The sequence below is a fragment of the Liolophura sinensis genome, chromosome 3, assembly GCF_032854445.1.
Source record: "Liolophura sinensis isolate JHLJ2023 chromosome 3, CUHK_Ljap_v2, whole genome shotgun sequence".
NCBI classification, from domain to species: Eukaryota; Metazoa; Mollusca; class Polyplacophora; order Chitonida; family Chitonidae; genus Liolophura; species Liolophura sinensis.
The window spans coordinates 17016725-17031303 of record NC_088297.1 but is presented as its reverse complement, the minus strand read 5'-3'; the positions used below and the strand labels follow the sequence as shown (position 1 = coordinate 17031303).

At 40.1% G+C, this 14579-nt stretch overlaps 1 protein-coding gene across 1 annotated transcript in view; it reads left to right on the top strand.

Annotated features, from left to right (window-relative positions):
- Positions 1-14573, top strand: part of LOC135463777 (neo-calmodulin-like) — a 50085-nt gene extending 35512 nt beyond the window's left edge. Inside the window, exons 2-4 of the mRNA XM_064741211.1 lie at positions 10684-10827; positions 12494-12739; positions 14090-14573. Of these exons, the coding sequence (XP_064597281.1) occupies positions 10684-10827; positions 12494-12739; positions 14090-14124 (425 nt within the window). The 3' untranslated portion in view covers positions 14125-14573. The remainder of the gene's footprint in view (positions 1-10683; positions 10828-12493; positions 12740-14089) is intronic.
- The last annotated feature ends 6 nt before the right edge of the window (positions 14574-14579 follow it).

Here is a 14579-nt window from a genome sequence, read left to right as displayed (position 1 = left end):
CTGTTCTGATGTTGACGTCAATGAAGTATAAATGGTTAGCATGTTCGCCTCGAATTCGGGAGACTCGGGATCAAACCCGGGTTGGGTCATACCAAAGACTTGGTACGGTATTTGTAGGTGCCTCGCTTGGCGCCCGGCATTGAGAGGTGAGAGCAAGGAAACAGGGCTGGTGGGTGAGGTGTCATGTCTTGTGTCTTCGGCATGATAATTCAGTGGCGGCAGCACATTGGTGGACTCGCCCTACCACAAGAAGACACAGTATATGCACACACATAACGACTTCTTGTCGGCATATGACTGAAAACAGTACGACGTTAAACCCCAAGCATTTATTTATTCATTCATTCAGTAAAATATAGATGTTAGTTTGTTCCTAGTGCTTAACACCTTATTCGAGAATAGTTAGCTACCCTCTATGAAGACGGTAATAGTCCAGAGAAACTTACTGCCCTTTGGTTAAAATCAGACAATCTCCTGTCTGAATAGCCGAGCCATGGCAAGATCTAGATTTGAGCCTGCGATCTGATTGGTCATGGCACGATGGCAAAGAATTTTCTGGAAAGTGGAATTTTATCAGATGTATCGGAGGCTAATCTGGGTTACTGTAGATGGCAACAAAAACTATTGGGGCAAATGTACAACTAAAGAAGATTACTTATAAAGCTAAATAAAGGAAAATAAAGTAAAATAATTTTTCTCGGGATGTTTCCAGAAGTAAAAACTCCGGGGAAATCTTCATTAAATTGTTAAATGTTTTTTTCGTAAAATTTTAAACTAATTATGGTGTGGCATGCAATGGATTATATCATAGTCCATCAGAGAATTGTTTTATTGCACATGCGCACACGCGCACACGTCGATGCAGCTAGGCGTGTGTTGTCAGCTGTTGTTTATGCAGTAAAGCGTGTTTTTATTTCCCCACAAATTACTCATAAAATGGATCGCATTTAACCACTCTTTAACACGTAAACCGGTTAGCATGTAACGGCTTTAAACAGCCCGTAAAATTCCGATGGCTTCGTAAAACATTCCGGGTCACTTCGTGCCAGTGCTTTGAACTACAGCTGTAACAGTAACAAGCCGGATTTGGCGCTATCACCGACAATTGAGAGTCAACTACACCATAGACTGTTCTTTAGCCTTTAAATGATGTACGTGCCACGAATACATTATCACTGCACCGTTCTAATGCACTTTACTCATATCTTGTATGTCAAATCACCGAGAGTCAGTAAAATGATAGATGAACTACTAAAAACCAGAGACTCTCACTGGCTCCATCGATTAAAGCCTTGTTGTAGTCGCAGCCAATCATTTCTTGATCAAAGAGGTTGTGAGTTCGAATCCGGCTGAGGGTTTGACAGTATATCTATATTCAACCACGCATAAACCACCTTTGCAGAACAAACATTCTGAGTAAGGCGACAAACGACAGTATCAAAAACAAAAAAACATTATATGTAATTTATCATGATCAGTTGTATGTTAAATGTGATGACAACATAGCACTTTGAATAACTTCGAATCGATTTTTTATCGAGTTCTTCTTAAGTGATGATGCTAGGCTGCGTGTAATTTGCTACTATTTAAGCATTTACATAACAGTTGGAACAAAACCCTAACTGAGGTAAATTGACAAGAAGTCGTATTTCACCAATCACGTGTGACCATTTGTCGATTATCAGACTGTCGTTGCGGTCTGGTTTTGCTCTTTATGCTCAAAGATATTTTATCATATTTTATTACATTTGTTGATAGAACAGGGCCTGTTATGTAAGAACACGTAGGTAAATTCTCTTAAACCCTCTTTAAGGAGCTCTGTTTTAAGTATGTTTCATTAGAGCATTACTCTCGCTGCACTTTTAGGTAGTTTTTGTATCTATTGATCTTGTGAGCCGGGTAATCTGACCAGCTTCAGGTTGTTGGAATCGTTGAATCTGGTTAATTGATTCAATGTCACCGTTTAACAGCGCGGTATGAGCTTTCAAGTTCACTGCAGATACCCTGCATTATTCACATCGATCCACAGTCTAGATAAACGAGCTTCAGGAAAAGATGACTAGATTCAAAGGAACTCTTTTTCTTTGGAGGCTTGATCAATGTAGAGTGCTTCCGCTTGACATTCTTATCCAATGAAATGACGACAGTATCCGGAAACCATGTAAAACGCATGCATTGAGCTCATCGTAGATGTGGTGTATGTTTTGTTATGCCTTACTTGAACCTTGTTTTAGAAATGCTTGTAGTCAACATGAAGTGGCGGTAAGGCATTTAGACTTCCCGGTAAAACTCCTCTGTTCTTAATGGCTGGAAAATATCGGATGGACCAAAAGAAAAAATAAATGAGCCTTAACCTTCTTGAATATGGAATTATTCCAAATGTTTTAAAACCTAATATTTTCACATTTCAAAAATATTTTTTCATTAGATTTCACCACCGTGTAGGCAAAATACGCCGTAGTATTAAAACGAAAAACAAATTTATTGCTATGTATATGTATGTATGCTTTGGCTTTTACATCGAACTTGACACTTTTTCAGTCATATGACGACGAGAAGTATTGGGTGTGTGTACATATAAAGTGTCTTCATGGAGAGACCATGCTGCCAAAGTGCTGCCGTCACTAAAGTATCATACTAAAGCCACCAGACACGAAACATCACCCAATCACATTATACTGATACCCGGCCAAGCAGCCCTGTTCCTTTGATCTAATCTTTCAGCGGTTAGCCCGAAGCAGCAACAAATCTTTGGTATGACCCGACCCAGCAATTTATTGGTACATAGTGCCGGTAGGTTTTCTAGTCCCTCCAATGGATTTGTAACAGCTTTTATTTGGGGTTCCGGGAGTTGTGAGTCTTTACCTACATTTGAGAAAGGATGGAAACCTCACAAACCGTTGACGACTTTGTGATTTAGTTATTTATTTGGTTGATGCTTTACGCCGTATTTAAGAATATTCCTTGAAACCTACGGCCATCCGCAGGTTTACCACGTACGCCCTGAGCGAAAGCTCGCATGAGCTGGACTTGAACCCACAGCGACCGCAATGGTGAGAGGCTCCTAGGCCATTGTACGTCAGCCCAGGGCGACGATGTGATATTTTATATCTGATTATATGACAACAGTGTTGCGATCCTGTGTAATCAGTTCATTTTAGAGATCTGTTTACATTAATGAGATTTTCCAAAGGTAGATTGCGTGTCTGACGGTCTTCACCAAAGGTTCAAATCGTGGCGTTCTTTAAATTTGTATCCAATACGAGTGGGTGGGTGAGTGGGTGAGTGCTTGGGGTTTAACGTCGTACTTAACAATTTTTCAGTCATATGACGACGAAGGAATCCTTAGAGTGCATATAATGTGCCTCCTTGTTGCACGACAGATTTCCACAGCTCTTTTTATCTAGTGCTGCTTCACTGAGACGCATTACCGAAGGCAAGTAAGTCGCCCCGCCCGAGCCATTATACTGATACAGGTCAACCAGTAGCTGCAATATTCCCAGCGAGGAAGTTACAACTTCCTCTTTTAAGGTCTTAGGTGTGACTCGAACCAGGGTTAACCATGGATCTACTGCTCCCCAGGCGGACGCTCTACCAACTGCGTCATCGGGGAAGGTCAGACCCATTTCGATATATTCCTTTTACGCCCATAAACCGAACTGCTGTCGCATAACTGAAACATTTTTGAGCACGTAGTTCTACACTAATCACACATATAGGTAGCCACATTTGTAAAGTAAATCTGACGGCGTCGTATATCACGACGAATATGTCTTTCGGCATTAAATAATCCGGAATAATCTGTAGGTCGTAATCAAAATCCAGACCGCAACGTCACATTAGAGATAATCACTGATCAGCTGGGAATTTTGTTTGAATAAATGACCGTGCAGTTGCATTTGCCTTTGCTTATTAGAAAAAAAATTATAGTTTATGTGGCGAAAAATAACAATTAGAATGAAGAAATATACCTATGACCCTAGGAATGCCGTGGTACCTGTGACGTTTCAGATGGTTCTGTCTAACCTTTACTTCAGACAACTTCTTAACAACTGATAATGAGAAAAATTGTATTTAGATATCTTGACAGTTGTTTAACGGGTTCTTGTTTAACGCCATAATCAAGATCTTTTCCGCTATGTGATATTTTGGCCAGTTTTCTGTGTGTGTTCTGTGTGGAGATGCTTTTTTCCAAGCCTGGTTTGAGCACGTACCTGGTTTGTCCTGTCGGGTAGAAAGCATATTCGGTCACGACCCTCACGGTATTAAAATTGGTTATAATAATAGAGGCAGAAACAGCATAAAATAACAAGAGAAGAAACGCATGAGAGAACACAGAAAATTATTCAGTCCAGTCACCTGTCGGGTGTATTACCTGGTGGTGGCATATCATTCACGGGGAAATACAGAAAAGATAATATCATTATATATATCGTACTCGGAATTACGTTTATATTGACCAGTGACCGTTGATTGGGCACTTCCACATCCTTGCCATGTTTCCCCAGATCTCAACTGTCCAACGCGTTTTGAATAATTTAAGCGGCCGGCGTACACACCACCATACGTTGGCAACGCAGTGTCCATTTAGACAGCTCGTATAGTCATGGCAGACTTTAACGATGGTTGAAACGGTCTCTCCGAGCTTAGAACGTGTCAGATTTGTAATTAGTAGAGGAGAGAACAATGTCTCATTAAGAAAATTGGCAAATGTTAGCCCGTTCCCAGGACGACACGTCTGTCGCCAGGTGTCACTTCAGGGAAGCCCGGATGACGAATGATGTCACCTCGTTAGAAATTATACCATCTGACCAGATTATCTGCAGAGATGCAACCCTTGGCAACGCACAACAAACCGTAAACGTTCTCTATGAGAATAGCTCTAAGTGTCCATGCGTTCAAGTGCATCTTCGATTGGAATGTCTTTTCTTGCAAAGATTATGACGGACTGTTCACTTTGAAAATATTCCGTACTAATAATACCACTCATTAATATAGCAGCTGGTATACTGACGATACTTTGCACCTTTTTAAACACTATAATATTTATTTATTTATTTATTTATGTATTTATTTATTGATATGATTGGTGTTTTACGTCGTACTCAAAAATGTTTCACTTATACGACGGTGGCCAGCATTATAGAGGGAGGAAACCGGGCAGTGCCCGGGGGAAACCAATAATAATCCAAAGATTGTTGGCAGATCTTCCCACGTACGACCGGACCGGAAGTTAGCATGAGCTGGGCTCGAACTCACATCAATCGCATTGGTCAGAGGCTCCTGGGTCATTGCGCCGCACTAGCGCGCTAACCACCTCTGCCACAGAAGCCCCCCTGTATATGGTAGTATTGACATAGGTAAAACATTACAGCATAAACACAATCTCTTGGCTTTGTATAAATGCCTAGGTTCGAGCTGATCCCCGAGAGGAGGCGATCCTTGATAACATCCACGGTGCCTACTTTGATAACGCCATGCCTTCAGTTGCACATTTGATTTGAAAATCTTTTCTTGTGAACATTACCACAGACTTCTTGATAGACTCCGGGGAAAATGTCCTTGCCGATTACAACACTTAATTTTCTGTCCGGTTTCTTCCCACAATAATGATGGCCGCCATCATATACGTGAAATGTTTTTGAGTACAGCGTAAATCAAATCAATAAATAAATTCCAACTTTTAATATGAGAGATGGTATCCTCCACATTGGTTTCGCACCTCGTGACGAAATCTCATATTTTTGCCTTGCTCATTGCTCAGTTCCTCTAACAATATTTCGTTGTATATATGTAACCTATATTCTAATTTATATTAATCAGGGTTATTTCTTGAGCGTTGTTTGGGGGTTCTTTATTAGATCAAAAGTTAATGATTGTTGTTAAGCGTCTGTTTGATGAGTGATGCTTAGCGCTTTTAAAGTAGTAAAGGTTCATATAACAAAGGTATCTTGTAACATAATGGAAAACAAAATAATAGAGTTGAGCCTCACTAAAGGTATGCTTAGGACACCAGACATAAAACCTCACCCAGTTCCGTTATACAGACACCGCTGCGTGTTCACTTATTCCTAGCACCAAATGAGGAGATGCATTTTTGAAATATTACGGACGAACTGAATCCGGATTGAACAGGAGATCACAGCTTTTTTTCCGCATGTCCTGTTGGCTTGGCCAGTAGTATGAAGTTACAGTGGAGTATGAAGTCACATCCCGCAACAGCTAACAGTGTAAAGAAGAACACAACGGCGGCCTCTGTCCATGTAGTGGCGAAGGAGACACAGTGCTTATATTGTAATAACATTACTGTTATGTGTAAACCCATTACAGGCATATTGCACACAAAATTGGTGTATACCTCGCACACTTTGATCGATACTTGTCGTAATGCTAAAGCGATTTAGGCGTTTTGGCTGGATGAACGGTCTAAAGAACGGTCCTTAAGCTTGTTTCAAACAACGATCCCATTACCAAAAAGAGCGGGTGTTCGACAGTAGTTGGGTTAGCGTACTTTTAACAGAGTGGAACGTCTGCATGGTATTTTTGAAATGGCGTCCACTGGACAGAAATTTTATTCCTAAACGTCGTCGTTAATTATAACTGAAATAATGTTAAAAATCTAAGCGTCGTAACAGACATTCATATCAATCCGCAACAATAATGGACTTCCCGAGTCAATAAGCGCAAGAGAAATTTCCAACCACCTAATGATTGGAAATGGACAGTGTAATGTAAAGCGTGTTTTTGCTGATGTCGGAAAGACACAGGGAGAGTTCTTGGCACGTACATGTAAATTTTAATTAGTATCGAAGTCGGATATCATGGTAGTTTATAATTTGTCATCAATACATATCTACCACCCCTGATAGAACAGTTGGTAGAGCGTACGTTTCGGGAGCGGTAGATCCAGGGTCAATCCTGGGTCGAGTTACGCCTAAGACTTTAAAAGAGGAAGTTTTAACTACCTCGCTTGGTGTTCAGCATGAAGGGGACAGTGCAACGACTGGTTGACCCGTATCAGTATAATGGCTCGGGCGGGGGCCGGCTTACTTGCCTTCGGTAAGTGAAGCAGCTGTAGTCTCAGCTGTAGTTATAACAAGGAGACACATTACATGCACCCTAAGGATTCCTTCGTCGTCACATGACTGAAAATTGTGAAGTACGACGTTGAATCATTCACTCACTCACTCAATACATATCTCAATTGCGCTGTGACTACAGCTATCTACGCATAACTAGTGGCGTTGACTAAACCAGTCACGCAATATACGGGAATGCAAGGAAAGATGTGTACAGGTCATACACAGGACCCTTCGGTATATTACTGACCAAGGAAGGAGAATTCACACTGACAAAAATGAAACTATTCCTCTTGTTGAAAAGGCTGAATTACGGGAAGCCTTTGCCGTTTTATACGGACAACAGTTCAAGCAAAATGTATCACGTGGACAGTCTGTTTTATTATCACTTTTTTCACTATGAACTCTCGCGCTTGCGTCATAGAGTAGTCTTTTAAAATGCCCAGCTATAGCAAATCATCTGCTGCCAGATGTGAAGGATTACTCTATAAAACGCTATGTAGATATTCGTACTCGTAAAAGAATAGAATTTGGGCTTGACTCCAAAATCTATCTTAGACTGAGGTCAAAACATCAAAACTCTGGACAATGAGATTTTTGTACGGGAGATTAACCTAGTGAACTGGTGATTTGCTTAAATAATAAATATCAAATATTTACTATAGTAAACACGTTTACATGTTTATCGGCATTTTACACTTAATATAAATACAAAGTGTTGTGCAATGGATTACATGTACATGCACATGTATTGGTGTTTAGTAAAATACATTTCTGTGTAAACAATTCAAATGTGTACTATAATTAACTCATCTGTTTAGTTAATACTCGCCATTATATGACTGAAAAATTGCCAAGGGCGACGTTAAACCCCAAGCACTCATTTATTCATTCATTTATTCTAGTGAATAAATATAGTTTAGTTTCGAACCTTAACAGAAATGTGTTTAAAAATGAAACAGTTATTGTAGTGTGTATATGTATTTCATTGTTCAACAGCCATGTGTCGGGGTGTGTGTGTGGGTGTAAGTGGGTCACAAAGAACAAAAAACTGCGTAGTCGGCAACTAATGTTAATGACTGCCATGCAAGTGATGTATAAATGAAGTTGCCTAGGTAGTGAGGGACCACTGGACACCACATCACATCATCTCGTCAAGTGTGTCCACGCGATTTGATTACAATTGTGCTCCACTAATAATACAACAGATCAAATAAACTGTATAAGAGAAACTGATAAATCAAATACTATGATCAAAGGGAACACTTCGCCATCTAAATCACATAACTGTCTACACAGGAGCCATCCACCAAAGATGAATGATTTGTCAGATCTGGTCTGCTGCTTTGACTGGAGGAAACGATTCATGAGTTTGCGCTTTCCATCGCTTGTTTATCTGTTTATTATTACAGTAATTTATTATTACAGTGATATATGAATACGGTACATGTGTGGACGTTGTTTCAATCGACTAAACACTCGATTGAATGATTTCTCTGCATCATTTTAATCTTTCTTCTGGTTAATTTACTTCTCCTTGTTCATGCTAAACTGGTATGTTCCTGGTTTATTGGAGATATTTATTTATTTATTTATTTGATTGGTTTTTTACATCGTACTCAAGAATATTTCTATTATACCACGGCAGCTAGCATTTGGGTGGAACTAAACCGGAAAAAGTCCGGTGCAAAGTCACGACCATCTGCCGGCTGCTGAACGACCTTCCCACGCACAAATGGAGGGCTCACAGCGACCGCATTGGTGACAGCCTCCAGCGTCATTCTGCTGCGCTGGCGCGCTAAGCACTCCGTCACGGAGGCCTTCTCTTTTCGTAGTGGTTTTTGTAAAAGTAAGCGATTGACGGCTCTGAGCAGTCTTGCATTCGTGTAAGACTGCTTACATTCCACAGAAATGGCGTGCAAAGTCAATAACTTGCCAAATCGGTGGATTATCCGCAAAACTGACAGCCACCGTATGCGAAAACCCTGTGATTATAACGTTAATCTGAATGAAATTAACATGTATTAACTAAATAAGTCAAATTCTCTCGGATGAACGCCTGACCAGTTAAGCATGAGAGATTAATGTAAAGAGAGCCAATCATGGCGGCCAATTAGTTAATCAATCTTTAGCTTAATTTTTTCTATTAAATAATTCACTATTACGGCATTTGACGCTTGTTTCTCCTAGGTATAGATGTCATTTAGAAAGTGGATTAAGTAACGGTATTATCGTTAATAGGGATTAATCCACTTTCTAAATGACATCTATACCTATCTGATATATTCACCTAAGGGAGTGACGTTGTATGTGGTCATCAGAGGGGTAATGCATGCTCGCTGTAAAGTCTACCGGTCAACTACCTTCCATTTTCGTGGAAGGCCTGTTGGCCGAGTGGTCTAGACGGTTGACATGTATTGTTGGCGGTTAGGTGCCTGATTCTGAGGTCGCTTGTTCGAAACCCGCAGTTGGCTCAGCCAGATTTCAGCACTAGAATCTGTGCTATATTCAGAAAGTGTAATCCCTATTAACGATAATGCTGTTGCTTGTTTCTCCTATTTATCTGATCTCTGCATGTGTTCTTATACAGGTATAATGCTTTGCCCATTTATTTAAAATTATACGATCTTACCGTACGTTACCGCCCCTCCCCACACACGCACTTAACAGCGTAACTTTTGGCCAGAGTCGTTAGCGGCAAGAAGTTGAATGAGCTCATAATAGGCCAACGTTAGTTCTCCCCCTGCTCCAGTAGGGTAGGCCAAATTTGCCCATGCTTTCACTGAACAACTTCAGGCTTTGCTTCAGTGCAACTGAGACCTATATGAATACCCATGCAGCTGATTGCAACTGGAATTGCAACTTTTGGACACACTTTCACTTGCTTGTACATACACACTGTTGGAAGGATCTAGTCTCTTCGACCAAACAAAGTTTGGAACAGGCGCCTCCGACCAAATATTAAGGGACGAAATGACAAGATATCTTAGCGTCAAATTTTCTTTGGTCACCAGAACAGGGTCAAATTAAGCATTAAAACATTGGTCAAAACGACCAGACCCATTATGGTCCCAATTTAATGCTCACCAGAACAGGGTCAAATTAAGCATTAAAACATTGGTCAAAACGACCAGACCCATTATGGTCCCAATTTAATGCTCGCCAGAATAGGGTCAAATTAACCATTACTTTTGGCCAAAGCAACCAAAACAAGTGAGATTGCATTTTCTGTGGTCGCATTTTCTTTGGTCACCAAAATAGGGTCATGGCAAATGTTATAATAAAAATTGTGTTGGCTCTATTGACCAATCTTGTAATAGTTACTTTGACCCTGTTGTGGCGGCCAAAGAAAATCTGACCCTAAGATATCTGATTGTTTTGACCCTTTTATGTTTGGGCGCCCCATTATTTGGTCGGACGCGTCTGTACCAAAATTTGTTTGGTCGAATTGATCAGATCCTTCCAGCAGTGTAGAGAGTTACCGCAAGCGGGCCACTGCGACTATTGACACATACCACATGTTTTACTTGAATCTTTAATGTCAACTAAAAATTGTGGCTTTCAAAAGAATAATTATACCTGACCCTATGCTTGTGTTTTTCAGAAATTAAAAAGTCTTTCGAACTGTTCGACAAAGACGGCAATGGGAAGATTACGAAGGACGAACTGGGCGTCGTGATGCGGTCGTTGGGACAAAAGCCTTCCGAGGCGGATTTACGAGATATAATGAAAGAGGCGGATAGAGACGGTGAGTCGTCGTACTGCTTCAAACTTTCATTTCCGGTCGTGGTTAGATCAGAATGTTATTCGGGAAAACATGCGAATCCATCATTCTCAAAAGGTCATTCGAATGTAAGGATCAAATTGGTCGGTAGCGCTGTAATATTAGACAGAGTTAACTCCCTTGAATGCCTCTGTTGAAAGTTGGTGGAGATTGCGGTAAGCAACCTAACTCTTAGTCAGTGCCCGTGCATAAAATTTTGAAGTACCGGTGCTACGCAAACTTCAGGAAGAACAGTTTAAAATTGCTAGGAATAAAATATGAATAATGATGCTACATTCATTACTGATTAGGCCTTTAAAATACTCTAGAATATTTCACTTATACGACGCTGGCCAGCATTATAGTGGCAGAAAAAAGACAGGGCCCGGGGGAAACCTACGACAATCATCAAGTGGCTAACAGACCTTCCCACGTATGGCCGGAGAGGAAGCCAACATGAGCTGGACTTGAACTCACAGCCACCGCATTAGTGAGAGGCTCCTTGGTCACTGCCTCATGCTGGTTTGCTAACCACCTTGGCCACGGGGCCCCCTACAATTTTAATGACTGAGTAACTGAGTAGCCCAAGGTAAATGTACGTGGCCTTCCCCATGTGCAGCCCGGCCGGTCACATCTGAATTCACCAAGAAAATTTCACTTACCTTTGCAGCCCGAACCCGTGCTAATGTTTGGTAGACATTGATTCCCCAAATCACACTGTTCTAAAAAATGTCATAACCGTCAATGACAAACCTTCAACTACCAATAATCTAACCGCTGAAACTTTTGAATCGCGAAGTCAAACTGATGCCCGTCATATGCCCTGGGAACTCCAGTATTTATTTATTTATTTGATTGGTGTTTTACGCCGCACTCTAGAGTATTTCACGTATACGACGGCGGACAGCATTATGGTGGGGGCCAGCATTATGGTGGGAGGAAACTGGGCTGAGCGAGAACTCAAGTAAGGTATGCCTAGGCTGCCGGTTCTAAATTTTTTCCAACAAGACTGCGTTAGGAATTTGCTTTGTAGTTTTGTTTGCGTTTTTTTTGTTTTTGTTTGTTTGTTTTGCTTTTTGTCCTATTTTGGCTTCAAATGTAAGTTGGATTCTTCACTGGATGTCACTGTCAACAACCTCTCATAAAAACAGCCAACTCTTAGTTTGACGGGTATTAGAATTGATATTTCATTGAAATTTTATAGAAATTGAATTTTTCAATTATTATTGATCATTTAGTGAATTCGTGCTGACCCATACATTAGGTCGTGCTTGCTCCAAATAGAGCACTGTCTGACAGAACGAGTAACTAACTATACGCAACTGCGAGAAACAAAAAACATTGATTTGATCTTCGGATATTTTTTTTACACAGTTCAACCGTTTACTTAACCTTAGCTCTTCATGTAAGAAGTCATGGATTTGAGCACGTTTTTATAAACCTGCATCTCCACGGCTATTATAGACAGTATAGAGTTGGAATCTCACTGATGCCTTTTAATATCCATTTTCACGATAAGTAGACAATACTTAACTCATATAAAAGTGGACGAAAAAACAAAAGAAATAATGGAAGAACCACCCTGTGTAGGCTTAAACCCAGGGATCGCTACCTCTCGCAGCAGTTTTCATAATTCTTTCTTGACTATCAGGAAGCGGGGCGATAGAGTTTGACGAATTTCTGAACATGATGGAGAAGAAGTATCGAGATCTGGACACGGAAGAACAGGAGATGAAGAACGCTTTCCGTGTGTTTGACCGGAACGGTGACGGATTTATCAGCAGTGCTGAGTTAAGGACTGTCTTGGTAAATCTGGGGGAGAAGTTAACGGACAAACAAATAGATGATCTGATGAGAGAAGCGGACAAAGACGGAGATGGTAGGATTAGCTACGAAGGTTAGTATGCCTGGAATTGCTTAGAGATTCGTGTTTAAATATTCATGTTTCATGACTAAAACGGCGGCAAGACTTACACGTATACTTTAATTCTGCCTACGGAATGTCACTAGGGGGTGTGGGTGTTGTTACTATATTAGAGGAAAACGATCTCTAAAAATCGAAGTAGGCATCACTAAATAGACCCGCTTAAAACTATGCATTAATATACTTTCATTTATTATTTTTTTTTTAGATTTTTGTGTAGAGAGTTAAACATTTGCGTTCAAACATTTGAATTCTAAGGTGGCTTTATGAACCATATCCTCAGAGTTTAGCAACTCTGAGGTCACAGGAAGTTTTTCCAACTTTAATCATGACACTGAATGTTTGAACAACTCTTTTTACTCATGGGAAAAAGATTCCCAAAAATCCCTTCCTTCTCGTGAACATCAGGAAAAAGGTGATGTAATGTCTGAGTTCCTAGATACCGTCAGTATGGCTCATAAAGCCCACCTTACTATTAAAATATTTGAATGCCTTTCAACACTCTTAAAAAATCTGAAAAAATAAATAAATAAATGTATTTTGTGTAGAGTTGCCTTATGATGAACCTTACTTCACAATTTAGCTTTCTTTTACTTTAAAGCATTTACTGACAGTCAGAAAGATACGTGAGAAGTTTTGGCAGCAACCTGGTAATGGTTTACCAGGGTTTTACCTGCTTTTCTCACACTATAAAGCTGGCAGCCGTACGATATAAAACACCAATCAAATAAATAAATTAATAAATATTTGAGAAACTTTTTAGCAAATAATAAATTAATAAATACAGTTAGAATAAAACCCTGTTAGTGATAAACTGACAAGAGACTTCTCCGATTACGTGTGACCATTTGCCAGCTATCACGCTGTCGTCACTGCTCTGGTTTTACTCTCTATGCTGTAAGTCTTTTATATTGTGGGAGGAGAAAACCTTATTATGTCTTTGGCAAGATGTCCCAGTGAGGCAGCACTATATATATGTAGGAAATATGAGCAATCTACCACAAAGAGACACCTTGGAGATACGGTCAAGGTAATTTAGCTTCAGAGGATTATAAACTGCAGTTACGTAACATCAGCTTCCAGCTTAACTAAACGCTAATATGCTATTGTACACAAAATTGGCCATTTCGGGAAACAAAAAAAGGGCTGAACTACCTTTTGTGTAAATGAGTGTTTTGTTTCGTATCAATTACCGCAATGCCATCAGTATTGTCGTTTGATTTATTTTGATTTTCTGTGGGAATAAACTTTTATTGGCTTGGTTTTTATTTTATTTGCTCTTTCTGTGAACACGAACACTTCATGTTCATTTCTTTCTTTTAGAATTTTCCAAAGTTTTGGCCCACAGATACTTTTAGCCGGAGGTGACGTCAGGAGATATATTTATCGCGAGAACTGCTTCTGGTTGACATCATAATGAACTGAACGTTCAGGATTCCCACTGGAGACCGGTATTTTCTCCACGTCAAAAAGAACTGGGCAACGCAGACTTAAGATGTTTCCGAATGACTGCGTGGAAAGAGGAGGGAACTCCGTACCTGGAACATTGCAACGCTTTCGGTGGAAGATGCCATGGAGTAAACTGATACAGACACGTAATATCAAATTAAATCAAATCACTACGAACCATACTATGTCATTGGGCAAATGTTATCAATAGCAGTATGAAGATGTCAGTAAAGTATTGGTTTCCCGCTAACATATTTTCCCCCACAACGGGGTTTCAATAGTAGCTTAATTATTAACTGACAATTGGTGCATGTATAGAGTAAATACGAAAAAGCATAATGTTTTCACATTCGATCCTAATATA